This window comes from Coptis chinensis, chromosome 6 (genome assembly GCF_015680905.1).
Source record: "Coptis chinensis isolate HL-2020 chromosome 6, ASM1568090v1, whole genome shotgun sequence".
NCBI classification, from domain to species: Eukaryota; Viridiplantae; Streptophyta; class Magnoliopsida; order Ranunculales; family Ranunculaceae; genus Coptis; species Coptis chinensis.
In genome coordinates this window covers 22,477,213-22,498,782 of record NC_141461.1, presented here as the reverse complement: position 1 = coordinate 22,498,782, position 21,570 = coordinate 22,477,213, and the positions used below count along the sequence as shown (strand labels likewise).

General features: G+C 37.1%; 1 protein-coding gene, 1 long non-coding RNA gene and 1 pseudogene across 2 annotated transcripts; all 3 read right to left on the bottom strand.

Annotated features, from left to right (window-relative positions):
- Positions 1-2,803: 2,803 nt before the first annotated feature.
- LOC147492124 (mitochondrial metalloendopeptidase OMA1 pseudogene) lies at positions 2,804-3,184 on the bottom strand (annotated as a pseudogene).
- A 42-nt stretch (positions 3,185-3,226) lies between these two features.
- Positions 3,227-3,757, bottom strand: LOC147492123 (mitochondrial metalloendopeptidase OMA1-like). Its single transcript, XM_086567410.1, has one exon. The coding sequence runs from the start codon at positions 3,755-3,757 to the stop codon at positions 3,227-3,229; it is 531 nt and encodes a 176-aa protein (XP_086423536.1).
- Positions 3,758-5,932: 2,175 nt separating this feature from the next.
- Positions 5,933-8,006, bottom strand: LOC147492122 (uncharacterized). Its single transcript, XR_015198968.1, has 3 exons — positions 7,015-8,006; positions 6,853-6,905; positions 5,933-6,407 (listed from the first exon to the last, which is right to left on the bottom strand). It is a non-coding gene; the product is annotated as an uncharacterized LOC147492122 (long non-coding RNA).
- Positions 8,007-21,570: the final 13,564 nt, after the last annotated feature.

The window sequence follows — 21,570 nt, the reverse complement described above, 5'->3', positions numbered from 1 at the left end:
TCCGTGAAAGACCAAAAAAAAATAAAAAAAAATAATAATAATAATTAATTGATGTAATTTATGTAGATTAGGCCTTCCTGTTCTGTGATCTCTGTTTGCATCTCTATAAACATCCAGGATGACTTTTGACTAGATTAGTGTAACAGACAGTCTTTCCTTTTTGCTTTCAGAAACATCCATCCTCAAAGCTCAGTCGTTTTTTATTATTACAATTCTTATTATATTTTTTCATCGTGTATGCATGTAGATTACATTATGGGTGACAATTATTAGCTAGCATTACGTATATCGGATTAATGCATCTCGTCTGGTTGTCACATACCGTTCTTTTTTTCCTTCGTTTTTCAGCTTCCTTTTGTCTGTCGGGACAAACTTCAGATGGGGAGATGCATGAAGTTTTATTTAGGCTATCCACCGATTCCTGCTCATGGCTTGTCAACGTTTGTGAAACTAAGTCTTGTTACTTACGTATTTCGTTACTTTGTGTATGGATGTTGGACTGAGACTTGGTTTAAACAGGAACATAGATATATTTCGAGTTCATATTCCATGTAAGATACTAAAGAGTATACACAAAGCTCAAGCTATCCATGTATATTGCGTACAGTTGCATTGCAACTGACTCTGTAATCGTATAATCAAGGTGGCCTCATCTCCTAGATGAATACACAGTTGCATTGCAACTGACTATGTAATCACATAATCAAGGCTGCCTCATTTCCTAGATGAATCCTTTTGTAGGACACTTGTACTTGGTTTTCTCAGTTATCATCTCACCTTGCTAGTATCATTGCTTGACGAGGGATGCATAATGCAACAAATTCAGCGTTCTACGTCACAATCATGCATCTTGCTTAACCATTAATCATGGGACTCGAGATCTCTACAACCGGGTACAGAGATCATCTCTGTAACCATATTATCTCGCCGTTGATCCGAATCCGAGATGTGTGTGTGCCTCGATACCTGTGTGTGTGCTCCGAGATGTTTGTGTGCGCCGAGATACGAGATGTGTGTGTGTGGTACAGATATCAATCTCTGTACCCGGTTATAGAGGAACCGGTCTCTTAATCATGTATCTTGCTTAACCATAATCTTGATTGGGAGACACACATGACCTCGACATCCTCAAATGTCAGTCGAACATGCTGTGCATACTTGGATTAATTCATCAAGTGATGAAATGAGGCAGTGAACTACCCTGACAATATCTTTTCACTTGTACATGTTAGTCCGTCCCCGCATGAGGGGTGCCGGGTGCGTGCAACTCTTCAACGTGGTAATTTGTTGCTGGTTAGGAATATAGTGCGACTTTTACCTCTGGCAAACCTGTGTTGGGAAAATCCCGTGCAAATTATTGAATGCCTTTCTGTTACTGATTCTTTTAACTTTTTTAACCTAATGCGTAACTTCACTAAGCATTACATGCGCTCCGCAAAAACAAAAGAAGAGTTTGATGCGTTGGAGCACCTATAAATCTCATTGAAAAAACCTATTTATCTGGAAGTTTAGACAAAAATGACAGTAACTTTCTTGATGTTTATCGGAATTTCAGGACTATAGAATTCAACTACTTTCTGTTCCAGGACTATTTGAAGTTTCTCCTTTATTTTAGAAAAAGATTAAGGATAAAAGTCACCACAATTCACAATGCTGTTTCACTCTCTGGTTCGTTGGTTATGTAAAAGAAGTCTTAGATGAATTTGATATTTGTAAAAGAATGAAAACATTCTAGGGTATAACGAGCCAAGGGGTTTTCGTTAATTAGCCTAGTGACTTGGTTCCAAAACATGCAAGAAAAGTAGAAAACAACCACTGGTGTTCACTTCCGATTCCTGGAAGTTCAAGTTAATGTGAACTCATGTTGCTTGGCATTTTTAGTTAGAGCCAAAGAATTTGGAGATCAATAATACTTGGAGTAGTGTGAAGCACTACTCCAGGGAATCACCACTCTGATGAAAAACAATGCAAAGTGATCAACGTTATTGACTTATTGGCATGCTGCTACTTGGTTAGTTGGTTGAAAATCAATACTGTTGCGGCTCAAAAGTAATCATTCTTCTTGCCTTAGGGGTGCAGCGTTTTCAGGAGTGTTCTGGCTTAAATGTTCTTCCAAATGGATTTTCATCAAATCATCTCACATCTGCAATACAAGTCATCTGCAACAGGACAGCAGTCAATTTTCCTGTTTCGATGGAACAAAAAAGTTGACACACCTCTCAGATCAAACTTCGCATATAAATGTACTTGGATCAAGAACAATGCTTAGTAAATTGATGTACATAAATCATAACGCAAAAGAGTACCCTTTACTCTAGAATATACTATATATACTACTTGGAACAAGAACAATCCTTAGTCAATTTCCTGAATACTTCTGCCACATGTCGAGCAACAGTGTGTAGCACCATGCTGAAAACTTAAAGCTATCCCAGCGTCTATCACAGTGTCTGACCTGAACATTTGGAGCAATTCTGTGAACTCCAAAATCTGTCCACCAGGGAGGCAGAAAGCACCGCACTTTAAACACTTCATTTCCTATTTCCTAACCATAACTTGTATCACGCCCCACTTTATAAACCTTCAACCATAGATTGTAAACGTCATCCTTAAGTTTGAAAATATCCAATCGAAAAAAAAAAAAAAATACAATTTGAAGATGATGTTCAGGTAAAAAAATATCCCTCGTCTACTTGTCTACATTAGTTTCCACTTCATTGCAAACCGTCCTATTCGTATCCATATCTCAGGCTCTACGTTTGAAAACTAAGTTACCAAAATACTCCTACCGACGACCACGACTCTAATTGACTGGACGGTGGGGTCTTACTTCCTCGTATATGGTGAGTGCTTGTTCCATAACATGAGCTTGAGCCAAGAAGTTTGCTCGTTCCTCAAAAGATGGATGGTTAAGATCTCCTTTTGAAATATCGGGATTACTCAAACTGGCAATCTTCCAAAATTCTACTGCAATTCGAGGCTTATATCCTGCTGAAGCCATCAATAGTAGCCCAATGTAATCTGCTTCCAATTCTCTCTTATGGCTACTTACTAACAAGTGTGGAAATTCAGCCATATGTCGAGCTACAACATGCGCAACTTCATGGGCAATGACTGTTGCCACGCCACCATCGGTAAGCCCTTCTAGCGTTCCTCTAAAAATAAAAATAGTTCCCCCAGCCATAGCCAATGCATGAATCGGTAACTCATCCACTACTAATATATTTCAATTAAATTCATCATAATGATTAAACCCCGAAGCATTACTATTTGGATTACGCTTCACCTCTCTTTCTAATCCTTCAATAATATTTTTCAGTATCAACTTTGCCCTCACACTATGAGGATCCTTCTCATCTAAGAGTTTTCCTTTATATTTAGTCTTACTCTCTTCCAACCAAGAATTTGCTAGTAGTTTCTCCTGCATAGGGGAACAAACAACGATATGTTTCCGATTTGTATACGGAACATTTTCAATATGTACCCCAAGACGGAAAAAAACAAAACCAGCCCATAAACCAGCACCAATTATAGCTAAAACAGACAATTGGTATAATCTCTTTGCCCTTATATCTTGATTTCGTTCTACATTGTAATATCTTTGAAAACTAGTAGTAGGAGGCTTACAAGTAGGAACAATAGTGTTACCATAAAGTTGAAAACTAGAATTAGGAATCTTTCGATGAAGTTGGGCAGTTGAATTAGTGAGATTGTGAAATGAGGTGATTCCAAGCTTTGCTCTCCTATACCAACTCATGATTCTGATGTTTAAAACTTGTTTGGGTTTTGGAAATATGTTTTTGGAGTTGGAGTCGGAGTCGGAGTTGGAGTTGGTGAGAGGGTGTTTTTGTGCCGGGATTGAGTCTGAAAAGTGAAAAGTGAAAAGTGAAAAGTGAAACAAGTTTTGTCGCAAATCTTTTCTTGTTAGACGAGGTTAGTTTTCGTGCGAACGTTGAACGGGACCGTTTTCATATAATTGTTTTGATATTTTTTTAATATTTTATAAATTTAAATTTTGAATTATTATGTATCAAAAGGTTTTAACTATAGAATATTTTTTTAAAATAATTTTTAAATTTAATTTTTGAATTATTATGTACCAAAAGGTTTTAACTATAGAATTTATACAATAATGATTCAAATTTTGATGAAAACACAAATTTATAGAAATATTCAATGAGTCCATTTTTTTTTTTTTTTTGGCTATTATTTCCCTTTTTAATTTTTAATTTTCTTTTCCCTGTGGTTTTGTTTGAGCTGTCTGTGCAACCGGATGAAGAAATGAAACCTAAGATAGAGATGGTAGATGTATTTCTTATAATGCAAATAAGGTAATGCTAATACTATAAATTACTCTCTATTTTTATTTCATTTTGGTTTGTCTAATTCTATTACTCTCTATGTATTCCGTTGTTCTTCCCGCTTTTTGGTCCCTTTTTTTTTTTGTTTTTTTTTTTTTTTTTTTTTTTTTTTTAAAGACTCAACTATTTGTAATTAAACCATAGCATAAGCATGCCTTTAAAAAAAAAAACAAGCAACATAATTCTAAGCACGTTAATATTAATAGGTTCAACCTTCTCCAAAAGTCATATTTTTTTTAAGACAATGAATGTCTCTTTGATAATCAAAATTAATTATGTTTTTTTTTTATTATTATTATTACTCAAAAATAAAAAAAGTCGTGTTGATGCTACCATATAGCAGATGAATGATTTTAGGTATTTCATCATAATTAACATTCTAAGTGAATCATCATGGTTCCTTTCTATTAGTTTAAAACTTGTGCAACCTGCAAAATCTCTTAATCTTGCAGTCAAAAAAGGTTTTCTTGAGTTAACATTCTCCACTAGAAAATTATGATTAGTACAATAATTGTTATGAGAACTCTCTCTAAAAAAAAATGTAACTCTTAATTTGGCAATTTACTAATGCCAAGACCAACCCAAACATAATCCCACTTTAAAGTTTAAAAGGGCCAAGTGAACAAAAGATCATTGATTCTCAACAAAAAGGGTAAGGAACTCCCAGCTACAATAATGAGCTTAAGTCTTGATCATCAAACCACATTTTCCACGCCCAAAGTTTAGCATGATACAGAAAGAGGAATTTAAACGGTTTTCCATCATCAAGCTTGAAAACATTGATGAATAATTGTTAATATGTCCTTGGAAAAAGCTCCATTGCCACTTGAGAAGTCTAGCAGAATAGAATCATTAAGGTTATTGGCGTTTGAGGAGTCAGATCAAGCAGCTACACCATCCTTGTATCTATATACAATATCTAACTAATAGATCAAAATATAACTAGTAATTTTATTGAGCTCAACTTCAACATGGAAGAAATTATTCCGCAAATCAAAGGAAAGTGGACAATTAAGAGAATACGTGCAACAACCTCCCCAGAAAAAATGACCAAAAAAGAAAACATGTGGCTATATCCATCCACTTTGTTTCCTAGTTTCCACTTGGAATATTTCAAAGTGTCATATCTCCCAAGTCCCAAAGTGACTGGACTTAAAAGGATCGGAGTAGTCGAAGTTTCTACTCGTTTTGCACGGGCTTGCCTCTCAAGTCAACTTCGAAGTCTTCTGTATCCTCCAAAGTCTGACTTAAGTCCCTGCTATTCTGCTATTTATAGGTACCTGGAAATTTTGTCATTACAAAATTTGATATTTGGCCATAAAGATTCCTTCACATGTGACAAAATTTCGACGGATTTTCTTCAACCAATATTTTTGATTGATTTTTATACTCTTTAGCTCAATGCTAGCAGCTCCTGCTTCCAGAAAGGCGGCATTCCATACGGACAGTGATAATCCTGATACTCCAATGGGATTATTATGTAATGCCCTTTTCCATCCTCTTACCTCTTAAATTTATTTTAGTTGTCCATTTGTATTTTGAGATTGATTGCACATAAGTAAGGAGATACATTATATTTGTCTTTTAGGCAGAGACAATAACTTTCTTAGATTGAAACAAATATATCATGTCTTTTAGTAACTGTCATACACATTACTAATCAAGAAAATACTATAATACCTGCCTCAAAAGGGGCTAAAAAGTCTGTAGATATAGAAATCCATATGCTTTCATTAGAAGCTCATGGCTTATATTAGTTATATATACTACTCAAAACTTTAGTTAAATAGCCTATCATACTCATTAAACTAACAACTCAACTATACTAAACCATGCAGCATATTAATAGCTTCCAACAGTTGCTTTGTTAGAGTAGATGACTTCACAGCAACTGTCAAGTTTCAAGGCATGAACCACCACCTGATAGCACATATGCTAAGAAGAATTCTAAATCAGATGGCTCTATCATTGTCAAGAACTCAAGAAGTCTTTCTCATTGTGCACTTCCTCCATCTTCATTCGATTCAACAACCTTGTCTTTTCTTTCTTTGAACCAAAAAAACGAAGAAAACACCATTTAAGTTCAAATCACTTCAAGTGGGAGTCAGTGGAAAAATACCAAGTCTGATTGGATTGCCCTAAATCACTATACCCAAAACACTGTAAAATAAGATTTTCACATAAAATTCAACTAAGATTACAACAAATGTAAAAAAGATAACTAATTATTATACCAAATTATCATACGCTTGCAATTAAATTCAAAAACCAAAAGTTTCACAAACTGAAATCAACAAAGTGAACGTGAGCTATTGTCATCATGATCCATATTCCTTCAAAAATCAAAACCCCAACTCCGCCTTTCCATTTTGAGAAATTTTCAAATAGAGTAAAATTACTTGGTTCACTGACTAAAAGTTAATGACCTTATAAGCTATCAAATCTATAAAACTTATAAGCTATGAGAATATCGTAAGAGATAGAAATGAACCTTTCATCCCTTTCATAGCCTTCAAAATCAAAATTAACTTTCATCTCCACCGTCTGACATAAAAAAACACGTCAAATATTTAGAAGAAATAGATACACCATCTGGATCTATAAGCAAACAAAACAGCTCTAACTAAAAAAAGAAGAAAAAAAAAATGAGTACCTGCAACTGCTTGCGTTTGTTGTGATGATTACCATGAGAAAATCAACAGAGTTAGCCAAATGATCCATGATACCCATTTCTACTGAACTCTCTAAATCTCACTTAGTTTAGAAAATTTCAAGAGAATTAAACACTTTCTTTCCAAAAAAATAGACTTGAAGAAAATATGAAGCAGAGTAGTTAGGCTATGTGAGGGAATAATATTCACATCCAATGAATATGAAGCACGTGTCCAGCATAAACATCTTTACCAACTGACCTACGATCCTCGTCCTCATAGCTCGTTTCATAGTGAATCGACAAAGGTAAGCGATCTGGTTGACCAATCACCAACTGACCTTATGTCTTCGTCACACGAGCTCGCTTCATAGTGACTCGCTACACACGAATGACCTCTCTCAACAGCGATCTCCCAGACTCTCGATCACATCAACGGTCAGTAACGTAAGTCTTAATTATCATAATCAATACCGTGGCTTCATGCATGCTTCACAATAAATGTCCTTAATTCGTCATCATGGCACGCGAGTGGCCTGAAGACCTGGATCTAACCTGATGCGTGAGAGCCGGAGGCGCAAATCCCTTACCTATATATAAGAGGATGAGGAACTACGTCTGACCTGATTCAAGTTTCCCCCCAGAGAAATAACTTGATATGTAGGCAGTTCGTCCATACAAACTCTGTCAAATCCATTCATCCCATCCAATCCTCTTATTGAACCTACGTTTATAAGGATTACAAAAATCATCCTTTACATTGGCGCCGTCTGTGACTCGATTTCTTGAGATCACAAAACCCCAAATCAATCTCAAAAACAAAAACTCAATCCCACGAAGCATGAAAAGCCTCCAAGAACAAGTCAAGATCCTAGTTTCCCAAATGGGAACAATGTCCGACAGCATCACTCTGCTCCTGCAGGAGAATGCTGTACTCAAAGAACAGATCGCTACCCCAAATGTTGCCACTACAGAAGACGACATCAACGAGGTCAACCAACAGATCAACAGCCTCTCCCAGTGAATCAATGACCAGAGTACAGTGAAAAAGGAAGCCACCTAGATCGTCCAGAAAATGCTCAAAACCTACCGAGCATCCCCATTTACAGCGGAGATACTTGTTAAGGCCACCCCCCAAGACTTTGTACAACCAAGGTTCGCGATGTACGACGGCAGTATGTGTCCTAGTCAACACGTAGCTCGCTACATACAGAGCCTTGCAGTCTATAGTGCATAGGAATTGAACTTCCTACAATGTCGCTTGTTCCCTGCAAGCCTAAAGGAGGGAGCTCTCGATTGGTTCTACTCATTAGAACCAAACTCTATCGACAGCTTCGAAAGGGTAACGGACACATTCGCTAACCACTACGTCCACAAAAGGCGCAAGAAAGGCGACCTGGACTCACTCTTCCTACTATCCCAGGATAAGGAAGAGTCACTCAAGTCCTTCTTAGGACGGTTCAAAACTGAATTGTTGTCCGTGGATAGCGACATCCAAGAGTCTTTCTGTTACAACCAGAATTTCTAAACAATTACAAAGTGAATATTTGAAATATAAATATCTCAAACATTGCTATGTTCAATTGTCTAAAAACCCAAGCTATGACGGGGTGGATACAACACATGCCAAAAACCTAAAAACCCACATCATAAAAGTATTACTTAAATTAAAATAATCCCAAGAATTTTCCATCATCACTTTATTAAGCTATCATCCGTCCAAAATAAAACATCAACCAAACTCTAAGAATAAAATTCCTTACTACCATGTTCTCATGTCATGCTAAAAAGTAAACTATGTTATTACATCCGTCCAATAAGAATCGGACCTACTAAAAGAACTAACGGACTACTCCAGGTAAAAATCCAAATCACACGCCACGGTTCCACTGCCTTCCACCTATGTTTCCAAGAACACACCCACGTTGCCAAAACAAAGCAAACATGGGTCAGCAAAATGGAATCTGCTGGTATGAGTAGACTAACCACATATAAACATTTCCAAACTTTACTTATCAAACTAACACTTTAAATCTATCATAACCTAATAATTCTCAGCTTGGAAGACAGGTAGTTCCGTCATCTCAACCGACATAGTTTCTTCCCAAACAAAATTTCCATTTATATAACTCATTATAATAACTCGTTTTAATAACTAAGTAATTGAATTAAAACTTACCGATATCCAATACTGTATAAGGGTAGGACCGCGTCCCTGCACAAAATATTATTAAGTCCTACCCTCCTACAAAAGAAAGTTAGTAATTTTATATAACATATACTACAACAAATATGACATATGACATCACTAATTTTAGATCACTTTCAGCGAAGTGATGTCATATGAAAACTATGACATCACTTTTTTCAGCATGTGATGTAATAATTATCACAATCTTTTTTTAACATCACTTATTTGAAAAGCTGATTTAGTAGAGTTGTACAACATCATTTTAATAAGTGATGTCGTGATAGTGATATAGTAACACTTTTTTACGACACTCGTTGTGTCACTTATAAAATGATGTAATATCTATGTATTCAACATCACTTTAAAAGTGTTGTCACTCACCATGTCACTTATAAAGTGATGTAATATATATATATTGAACATCACTTTAAAAGTGACTTTGTCAAGTTTTCGAAATCACTTATAATGTGACTTCCAGAAGTTTTATTATTAATATACATCTTAATTAAGTTAATTAGTTAGAAAAAGACCATCGAAAAACTAGGTTAAATAGAAATAAAACAGGGCGAGACTTGGTTTGCTAGACTAGCCTCCTTTAAACGAAAATTAGAAAATAAAAAACCGTGATTTTGCTCAATATACTTTGGTTTCCCTAGTTAGCATTGAAAGACCATATAATACCATTAAAAAAAATACCATATACTAAACCAAAAAGAGCAACCAAAAAAGAGAAAAAACGGTCAAGGGCTCTATTTTCCCCTAACTTATACTTCGAAGTTTGAAAAAATGGTTTTCTTTTTCATATTCTTATTTTTTAGTCATTTAACTAGAAAAAAAAAAGTAAGTTGTTCTCCTGGAAACCTATGTTCTCTTCTCTGTCCTCTCCAAATGTCTCCATTTCCTTATCTGAAATCTAGGACATCTCAATGAATCATTTTTTGCCTCTCATCTGGCCAAGGAGAAAAGGCGCCTCCTTTTCTCTCAAATTCTGGTTTTAATTGGTTATTATTACTGGGTTTTTGTTCGGGCTTTTGACGTCTTGAAACAATAGCAGTGGAAGGCTTTGGATCGATCAAGGTATGCCTCTATATCCATACTAATTGTTCTCTATTGCTTCTTGCAGGCCAACACTTTTAACTCCGCCTTTGTAAAGTTGTCACTAGCTTTACAATGCCGGTCCCAAGCCCGGATAAAGGAGGAGGGGAAAGGGAAGAGTCGAGGGTATTGCAGACTTTGGTTCATGGCTCCTTTTGGAGTTACGCGCTTTTAAAAGCACAAAGCTATATAGCTGATACTAAATTTATTCTTGAGTGATTATGAATTTTGGGGATGCCTACACCAAATGGTATTTTGTCCCAAACAAATTGAATTTAGTTGTGATTTTGTGGTAGTTAAGTGGAATTGGAGTTTCCTACTATTTCTGTTTCTTGTGTTTCGCTTCTAATCTCCTTTTTATATTTGCCTGATATGTTGACATCTTTCTATTGGTGTTAGGTCTTGAGAAAGCTTGTTGATGACACGTCAAAGTTTTTCAATACAAAGGTGACTAAAGCTGTAGTTATAGTGCCTGCATACTTTGACAATTCCCAGAGGACAACAACAAAGGATGTCGGTCGTATTGCAGGATTAAAAGTCCTTCGTATCAATGAACCTACTGTTGCTCCATTTGCATATGGGCTTGATAAAAAGAATGTTGAAACCATTTTAGTCTTTGACCTTGGAGGCGGTACTTTTGATGTTTCAGGTATTGATGCATTATTAAATACTCATTTAGCCCCCATCTTTCTTGTGTTCTGCATTCCAATTCTATGAGTTGCTTAAAACTGTACAGTAACTTTATCTATGCTTGTTGCACTTGCCAATTAATTTTTTCTTTTGTACCTTCATTGTGTCTAAGCATCAATATATATTTTGTTATTTTACTTCTTCCTTCTGTGGTTTTGGTGATGCTTGTGTGGCATAAAAAAATCTTATTATTTGGAAATGGTAAATAGTGCTAGCTGCATCCTCATTTCGTGTTAAAATCAATTTCCCGCTCTTGAAGTTGTCCCCATTTCATAGTAGACGTATATCATCTTGCTGGTTTCTTTTCACCTCCAGCCACGTTTACCCAAGTAGCTGTCATGTTTCTCATTAGTCCTTAGTTGTTCTGATCCTTCACTCTCCAAAGAAATGAGGTTGTCATCGACACCGTTTGTTTTCTTGACTCATTCCCTTCATGTGATTAGGATCTGTGCCATTGTTATCTGTGTAGTGCTTTAATCTTTTGTCCCCATGGCTTAATAACGGTACTCTTTTTGGTTCTGATCCTTGTATTTTTTTGTGACCATTCTATTCCTTGCTTTTCATTTGTTTGTGTCTCATCTTGTTCCTTGTCTCCCATACCGTGCTTTGTGGAGTTCTCAGTCTTCTCACCTTTATGCATCACCACTTGCATCTCCATTTGTGTCATCTGTACCTCTTGTTTACTGCTCTCCTGATTTTTATTTCGTAACTCTTTCCCATCTACAGTTTGTGCTTCTAGTGCTTGATGGATAGGCATGCACCCATCTCTCTGACAGTTCACTTTCACACTTCCAGTGTTATTTTGCACGCCTTCCACCTTCGAAATCTTGTGTTTAGGTCTCGCCCTTACCATGTGTCTCCGTGTAGGTGATTCCCATCCTTCACTCTCATTTCCCGATTCTCCTACATATTCTTTCTCTTGTATTGCATGAATTAACTTTTATTTCAAATGTGTTGTACAACTGTTTCCAAAATTTAGTTATGACGTCAGGGAGTGACGTGCAAGTGTGAAATGCCGATTTAGGTAAGAAATCAGTTAGCGGTAGATATGTTTTGGTTTTCTAACTATGTAAAGTTATATATAACTTGGAAGGGTTGATATATGAATATTAGATTATTTTGATTTTCAGGTTATGACGACAGGTTTTAAGTATATGAAATGTTGAAGATACAAAGGAAACTCTGCCGGATTTTTTTGTAGAAAAAAAAATATGATGGTTTATCGTTGATTTTAAATTATTATTATTGAACGTAGTCTTATTAACGCCTCGAAATCTTTATTTGATTTTGGGGCGTTACAAGATGAGTATGTAGTATCTAAATAATGTGTTATTTTCAATTAGTATTCGTGATTTTGGCAATGCAGGTGGTGTAACCAGTGTCAATACCATTTCAGGATTCTAGCAACCATACACAACCTAAGTTTACATGATCTGCACGTATATGGGATCGTTGTGACCATTCCCCTAGTTGCTAGGATGATTGCAGACCAAGAATAGGAAGGTATGTAAGTATACAAATGGGCATTCTGAGCATTTTCCAGTGGCATTTCCAACAGTTGTGATTTTTCGTTCTGAAAATAACTTTGACCAACTAAAGATTATCTATCTTTTCTTTTCTTTAATAAGTTATCTTGGATTCTGATAAATGGTTCCAATCTTTTCACAGGGAACTACAGGGTTGAGCTTAAAGACAATTTGAGTTCAAATCGGTATATGCAGTCTCCATCACAATCCGTATTGTGGTAAGCTTTCTGGTAGTCTCATGATGGTTAATCAATTGCATCACTAATTTGAGTACTGTAATTTGGAAAAAGATTAGCACACTATATAGGAGCCTGAAGCACTAGTGCAGCTTACATGCTATTGGTGTTACTGCTCAAATCATTAACAACTATTTAAATGTTTTTTCCCGAAGACACAAGTTTTAGATTACTTCGCTAATGATGCAGGAAAATGGACGACAACGTTTTTATTTTAACTCAACCTCCAACTAGCTTTTGGCACAGGGCTGGACCTAATCTTGAACACAAGTAATTGTCTTCTGCAGAACTTCCTTTGTCATTCAGGTACTATATTATGTGGATGTTCCGTCTGTTTATTTTCCTTTTATAAAATTTGCATTGATTTTCTAGTACAATGTTTCATGCTGCAGAAAAAAGAAAACAGAGTGATTTGTTAGGCTGTGATATGTTCTTGGTTTAAATTGATTGCATCAAGCCAGGCTGTGATAGGTTCTTAGTTGGGTGATTGTGGTTCTCTTTGGCTTATTTCGGTACTGCAGATTAGATTTTGTTGGTATATGTTGGTTCGTTACAATTTGTTGTATATAGTGTAATATTTGTAATTGGAGATGATATTTGTGTGAAGAATGTGATTTTACTATATATTTCATCATTATTTGATGATAAATTACCAGGAAAATGGTATTATATTGGGATGATATTGGCAATTTTTTTATTATTATTATTTTTTTATTTTGATAAATGGGACATCACTTTTAAAGTGATTTATAGAGTTATTTCAATCACTTTATAAGTAATTTGGAATATGAATGAAATGTCACTTCCTAAGTGATGTTAAATGTTATAACATCACTTGTGGATATCGATTAAAAAGTGATGCAAAGTTATAACATCACTTGTGGACATCAATTAAAAAGTGATGTGAAGTAACATCACTTGTGGACATCGTTTAAAAAGTGATGTGGAAAACCCTGACTTTTCACGTCGCCACCATTCACATCACTCTCAAAAGTGATGTCTTATACTTTTGACATCACTTTTTAAGTGATGGGAAATGTCATTTATGTTGTAGGATATATGTACAAATCCTATAGGTATTCAAATGTAAGCCCAAACACACTCGCATAATCAAATCAATTTCTCTTATCAATTAATCAATTACTTTTCTTATATACCCACCCTTTAGTACCTACTCCACGATTTGCACTCTACACATTTACCAAATCACACATTCCTGTGTGCCTCTCTCCTACCGAATACCACAATATCATAGCCATCTCTGGGCTTTCATACACATATTTCACAGCCTCTTTGGGCACGAAACTTAGGTCATTCATGGCACATTCAATGAATACCTTAGGTTATTCCCGCAACATTCAAGGAATACCTATCATATCACTAACGGACCATTCATGGCACATTCAATGAATGCCCTGGGTCATTCCCGCCACATTCAAGGAATACCCAACCCTACATTCCCGTACACTCAAGGAATGCAACTAACCCGCAAGATGAATACCTTAGTTCCTCTCTAGAGCAGTCCAAACAATCTGGTCATTCATGGCACATTCAATGAATACCCAGGTCATTCATGGCACATTAAATGAATACCCATATATAACGCTAACGGGACATTTATGGCACATTCAATAAATGCCCACCTAACATATGACATCATCAGTCATAAAACTCAATTCCAAAACTTGAGGCGTGGAGAGTTCTAAAAGGGTGCGGTAAATTTGTTTACGCATTATTAATTATATGGATGTCTAAGTGGCATAACGTTGTATATCATAAAAGACTGAAATACACGTACACAAGTATATTTAAAAAGGTCTTAGCCTAAAGCCAAGCATGCTAATAGCCCTAGACCTATCCTAATAGACCAATTCATAATCCGAGTTAAAAGTCAAATTGGGTCAACTGGTCAAAATCAACCCTAGTCAACAGTCAAAGTCAATCTGCCAATGGTCAACAACAGTCAACCAGCCAGGTCAACAGCAGTCAACCAGACCTAAACTCCTCTAACCCAAAAACCCAAAGACTAAGGCCCAAAGTATAACACTTAAGCCCAAAATGAAATCTAAAGTTTAAAACATTTAAGCCCACATGCCATATTCCGGCCCAAGCCCAAGCCCAAGCCCAGCTAAAAAGAAAAGAACAACACGTTTTCTTCTCCTTCTTTCTCCTCCCTTCACCAGCACCTCCACCACCACAGCCACCACAACCACCACTCGCCACCACTATTGAACCCAGCAGTTTGGTTCCTTCAGAAAACCCCTATATACCTATACCAACCAATCTCAATTCCCTTATACTGTGTAAATCGGGATCGACGCCATTAATGGCTTCTCTGGAGCTTCAACAGCCCCCAACCTACTACGAAATCAACTCTCCAATCACCAACACAGTTCCATACTAGAACCACATCATAACCCACCCAAAAACAAACAACAAAATTAAACAGTACAATTTGTGTTCGCGCCTCCATTAACGCTCCTCCGGAGCTTCAACAACACACCCAATTTCAACCCAACAACACCCAACCACCGATTCTAAACCCCCGACATAAACCAAATCAGAACAAACAGCCCACACAACAACAGTACAACAATAGTATAATAGTTCATGACAATTTGGTTCTTTGGCGAAAGCGTGTAGCCAATACATAAATCGACCAAATTGGTTTACAGCAACCATGATCGATTTGTTACCCTCGTTGTATCACTGGATACAGACAAGTTTTCTGGAGACAGTTGGTTCTTCAACGATAGTCTAGTTGTATACGCAGTTAACACTAAATGAGCATGTGAACAGTATACATTAAATGAGCATGTGAGTATATGAACATTACTGTACAATTTACGGTAAACGAGAAATCTAAAAACAAGTAAAAAATCTACTCACCCGTAGTGCGCTCCGACTATCAGCTAGCTAACAGAAAAACTCTTCATTTTCTTCTTTCAGTAAAACCCCTTTTTCTTTTCTTTCCTCTGTATAAAACTCTCACTGTGTTTTTCCCTAAAAAACTCTACGTGAGAAAATTCCTTTTTTTTATTAGTTTTAAAAACCTCGCCGAAAAACAAGGATAACACTTATCTAGTTACTTACGGGACTTTTATCCCTAAGCAGATAGTTATCATATATTTAGTTTGATCTATTATCATCATTATTATTTATTATTATTATTATTATTATTATTATTATTATTATTATTATATTATTATTATTATAGTCATGCTTTGTTGGGCTTCACTGGGGTTGAGTGGGAAACTTCAAATATTCCAATATTCCCGAACTTCGATGCATGTTTTATCATTATATTCATGTTAACTGCGGAAACCTGCAAAAGTACAAAATATAATTATTACATGATTATTAAACACATAATCGATCAAAATGCTATGTCTCTCGGGGTTTAATATTACAGTTTGAGGCGCTTATCACACCACCCCCAAATAGCACTTTGCTTGTCCTTAAGCAAAGAAGAGACATTAAAATGATAAGTGGTCCAAAATGCGTTGTCCTAAGCTAAATCTCATTTCACAAAGTGCGGTTGCATTGACCGTATGCAACAAGGCCTTGATCCATTAGGAGTTCCCTAGTGGACGATTTATAGCCTTATGAGAGTTTTCCAGAGAAGATACTCACAAACTTCGTTTATACTATAATGACTCAGTAACAAGGGCCTGTTTCCTTCATTAATCTCCTCACTAGCGGGAAAACAAGGATTTAATTCTTTCGAAATTCAAGTTAATATACATACAATAATCAAAACATCTACGTATGAGCATGCATGCAGTGATCTTATAATGAAATGTACGAGCAGGGCCGTTTCTAGATCTTTTGAATAGTGCCCTTAAGTAGGTCTCACAGGTATGTGTTGAAACACAATTTCTCTTTTATTTTTCCACTCAAGTTTTGCTATCTCCAGTGTGCAGTGGGCACACGTTTCCTCATATACTCAATGACAATCAAAGGAGCCGAGGTCGAGAAGTCACAACTACTACTTATTATCACACTATCCTACTCCTAATTGAGCTAGAGGTCTTTATTAGGTGTTATGGGGCTTAGGAGGTAGTGTAGAAGAAAATGGAATAGAAAATTCAAAAAAATGATAAGTATGAGAGAATAAGGTCTTCGAGATATTTATACTAGAGAAATCCTTATTTTCTTTTCTGTTTCTAACATGGGTTTCTATACTTGGATTTTTCAAGCTTTTGTATTCCCTTTTGATTTGATTTTTTTAGGGGGAATTCTAACTTTGATATTTCTTTTGATTTTTTGGAAACATATTTCTATTTTTCTTTTTCTTTTCTTCTGAAACAAGTAATTGAATTTGATTTGACACAAGGTTTTTCTCTTCATTTTTCTGCACTTCATCCTATTTCTCATACTCATCATCTAGGTAGGCTTATTTATTTGTGGTTAATAGATGGGTAATGAATTTTTGGTGAAATAGAAAGGGTTAATGAAAGGTTCAGTGGGGCGACTAGCGGTAAAATTTTTTATATGTGTGAATTTTTGGCTATATCGATCCAAAGAAGGCCTAAATTCTCTCCTAGGATTTGTGTAGTGATCAAGTAAGTAGACGTGTGAACTTCTCTATTTGGAAAATACTACTCCTTTGTGTCATTACTCACATATCACACATTTTGAGGCCTTTTGGTTAGATTCTTACCGGATATGGAAACTAAGTTGTCTAACCGTGGGTCCCAGAAACTTACTGTTGTGTACATTTAATGATAGTCAGTGCATGAATACTCATGAAAAGATATAAAAACTATTGCATACATAGTAAATTAAGTTTCTAAGAACAAGTCCTAATTCTGATGCTAGGGTGAGATTTCTAAATATTTTTCAGCACAGAAAAGGAAACGAGAATTTGTCACTAAATACGTTCTTTAGACATAAGGTAAACTATATATACAACTATGCATGCTTAATTTTTTGCAAAAGGTTCTCACCACCCCCAAACAGTCGGACACTGTGTCCTCAAAGTGTTAAGAGGAAGGAAGAGTATACCTGAGAGGCTTTGAGCAAAAATATAGCTAACATCTTCCACAGAAATTTATTGTAACACACTATATATTATACATCATAAAAGTGAAAGCACACTGTTAGATTGGCACACTGTTAGGTTATTTATTTATCTCACATCAAAACATAAAAACAAATATGTACATGCATCAACTCACATTGCCCAAACCTTGAACTAGGGGATAGTCCATCCTTGCCTCGTCCCTGTAGAAATGTCATTCCTTTGCATCACGCCAATCTATCATAGCTTTCCATACTTCGCTCCACTTCCTCTTCTTTGCAGTGTCCAGATGAGCTATCATTTTATCATCATTAGGGAAGGAACGCACTTTCTTTAGATACCTTGAAGGGCGTCGCCATGTCCAAAATCGCAAGGAACGAATGATCTTGTTGGTTGGACACATAGAGTCGACCTTTACCCAGTCCTGAAAGGTGGCCACAACTGTGGGAAGTATGTCCTCACTATCCTGCATGCTGTGACTAGCAAGGTGATATAGTGATGCCAAAAGACCGAGCCTTCTTTAGGTTCTCAATTACTAGGTGCGTGATGTCGGCGCGGTATGTTCTTTGAAATTTAGTGCATGGAACGCCTTACAAGTGACTTTGATGTAGTGGAAAAATGTCCATCCCCATGATGTTCGAAGAATAAATAACATGGCAGTTCCAACATTCATGGTCATACCGGGCAAGTGGAATAGTAAAGTCCGCCATCGGCCGCCTACGCGCTCCTCTGACTGGCAAGGCCATCGCCATAACGGGCGGCAAATTTTTCCCAAGAATAGTCGTTAAAGTTATTTTCTACCATGTATTGGATGGGGATGTCTGGCTGAAAAGGAGGAAGGTCTAGAGCCATAGCAACTGTTGGCTCGTAAAAAGAGTGTCGGGTGTTACCAATACGGATTGTAAATCCGTTCAAAGAAAAAACCCCCATGCAGTTGGTAGATCTTCCATATGATCGTAAAAATAAGTTGCCAAACCTGGGGAGTATGTCTGCTCCGGGTGTAGAATAAGAGAGTTCCAACCGACTCGAGTGATGTAGTATCTGGTTGGAGATTAAGGATTCGTGAGCGACTCGTCTCTTCAATGGAAAAGATCGAGTTCGGTTCTTCTGGATCAGTTAGTATCGCAGTAGTAGGATCAAATAGTGGTACTGACTCTAATAATGCGTGGACATCCTTGATGTATGAGTCATCATCAAACTCAGGATTATCAAAAGAAAGAAATTGGTGTACCTCATATTCGGGAAAAGAATTTGTGAAATAATCATGTGCCAGACTATCAACCAAGCTAATCTCACCCTCCATTATAGGATCGGGAAATTGTTTCATTAATTTGAACACGTTGAGTTCGACAGAAAGGTTCCCGAAAGACAACGTCATCGAACCGTCCCGACAATTTATGAGATCGTTAGCAGTTGCAAGAAATGGACGTCCCAAGATAATAGGAATGGAATCACATGCCACTTCGGTATCTAGAATGACAAAATCAACGGTAGTAAAAATCTTGGACCTTGACTATGACGTTTTCTACTATGCCCTTTGGACTTGATGGAGGGATCCGCGAGTTGTAGAGTCATATTGGTAGGTTTTAATTCATGAAGACCTAACTGCTTAAATAAGTAGTAGGGAAGTAGGTTAACACTTGCGCCTAGGTCTAAAAGTGCAGTAGTGGTATACTTGTCGCCCAACGTGCATGGTACAATTGGTCGACCTGGGTCTTTGTATTTAACCACACCATTGGTAGTAGTGATTGAGGGAAACTGCTCAGTGAGGAACGCTTGTTGAGGAACATTCGTACGTCATTTGGTGGTGCACATGTCCTTCAAAAACTTAGCATGCTTGGGCAAATGCTTAAGCGCATCTAGAAAAGGTAAGTTTATGGTCAAAATTTTGAAGGTTTCACGGATATCATCGAAATGTTCGTCACATTTGTTCTTTGCCAAACGGGCAGGGAACGGAGCTTTTGGGCGGAATCGCGCATAAAGATCAGTGGCGTCTTTTCCTAGGGACATGGGTGTAGATTTGGAAGGAACAACTTTGCCCGTTATAGGTTGCGAGGTAGGAGTTGGAAGAACGTCAGCAGTGGCTTTCGATTCTTCGTTTGGCATACGTATATTATTGACGCGATGGTTCGCCGTAAGCGAAGAGTGGTAATGGCATTTACCTCACCCTGGCTTTCATTACTAGATCCTAGTGCATTGTTGAGTTCAAAGGCGGTGTTTGTAGGCTTAGGGTTTGAACCGCTTGGCCAGGAACACACTTTGACTTTTATCCCGTCTAATAATATGAAGAGATCGTTGGATAGATGCTAAGATTTGATTCCGTTGATTCATGTAAGTCAGAAAAATTTCAGCTATTTTTATCGGCAAATGATTGTACCAAATGGAGCGGTAGAGGGAACAAGTTCACGGTTATTGTTTACAGGTTGATTTTGGTAGCCATATCCTTGATTAGCGGGAACAAGGTTGCGATTGTTTTGATACCCTATATTTGCGTTGTTGGGAAATTTTTTTTGCCCTTGCTGAAATTGTGGAGGATTTCCTTGACGGTAGGAATTGTAGTTCGCGGGTGGTCGTGCAGAAGTGTTGTTGACACCCGGAAGAGCTTGTTGTTGGGCAGGGGGTGCCCAAGCCAAATTCGAATGTTGTCGCCAAGGTGTATTAGGGATGTTAAAAGCACAAGCTTTTTCAGAAGATTGGGGAGGGCACTCGTATACCAAGGGACAGTAAGAATCGGTGTGCTCCGGACTTAAACAAATAGGACATGGGGAAGCGTTGGCAACCATGACCTGTTTGGGTTTTTGATCATTTACTTGAATCGAAAGAGCATCGACCTTTTTGTTTAGGGACTCGATCAGAGTTTTTAATTGCAGATCAGGTTTGACCTCAAACATAGATGTAACCTTGGTAGGAGTGTCTTTAGAAGATCTGGAAGAATCACTGTTTCCCCAATGATTGCTTTGTGAAGCCTGTTTCTCAATGAAAGTGTATGCTTCAGTAGCGCCTTTGTCCATGAAACAACCGCCATTCATGATATCTAATGTTTCCTTTTGATGGTCAGAGAGACCATTAAAGAATGAACGGACTAATACAGCGGTGTCGAGTTGATGATGGGGATATTCGAGAAGCAGATCAGTAAATCTGCTCCAGGCTTCCGAAAAGGATTCCTTGGGATGTTGGCGAAAGAATTGAATCTTCTGAAGCATTTATGTAGTTTTCTTCTGAGTATAGAATTTTATCATGAATGCTTGTACGAGTTTGGCCCATGTTTCAATGGATTGCGGCGCTTGTCCAGCGAGCCAAACTAAAGCTTTATCAGTTAAGGTGAAGGAAAATAACCTAAGCAAGACTTGTTCGTTGGTAACGGTCGGATGGCGGAAAGTGGTGACTACTTGTTGCATCCGACGAAGATGATTGTATGGTTTTTCATGGTCTAAACCATGGTAAACAGGTAACAAACCGAAAATGTTTGGTGGAATCCGAAAATCACCTATAATCGTATCGAGTTTAATGCAGGAAGCAAGTCCTTCCTGTAAGGTAGTATAGAAATCCGAAAGGGGTTTCTCGACTGTGGGATTTTCCTCGGCCATAATTAAAGGAGATAATGGCAACGAGATGTTTGACGAGGTTGGTTTACGGAGGAGGAACTATGTCTAGGAGATAGTATAAGCAGTTGTTTATTGTATTTACGACGCCGATATGTAAATTCTAATTCCTTATGTTTACCAAACCGTAGTCTCATACAAATACAAATTTTAATTCAAGGCTTCATAAGGAACGAATTATGACTGGAGGTTTTAG

Excerpts from the sequence above, each read along its gene's own strand:
- LOC147492123 (XM_086567410.1), bottom strand. The coding sequence starts at position 3,757 with ATGAGTTGGTATAGGAGAGCAAAGCTTGGAATCACCTCATTTCACAAT.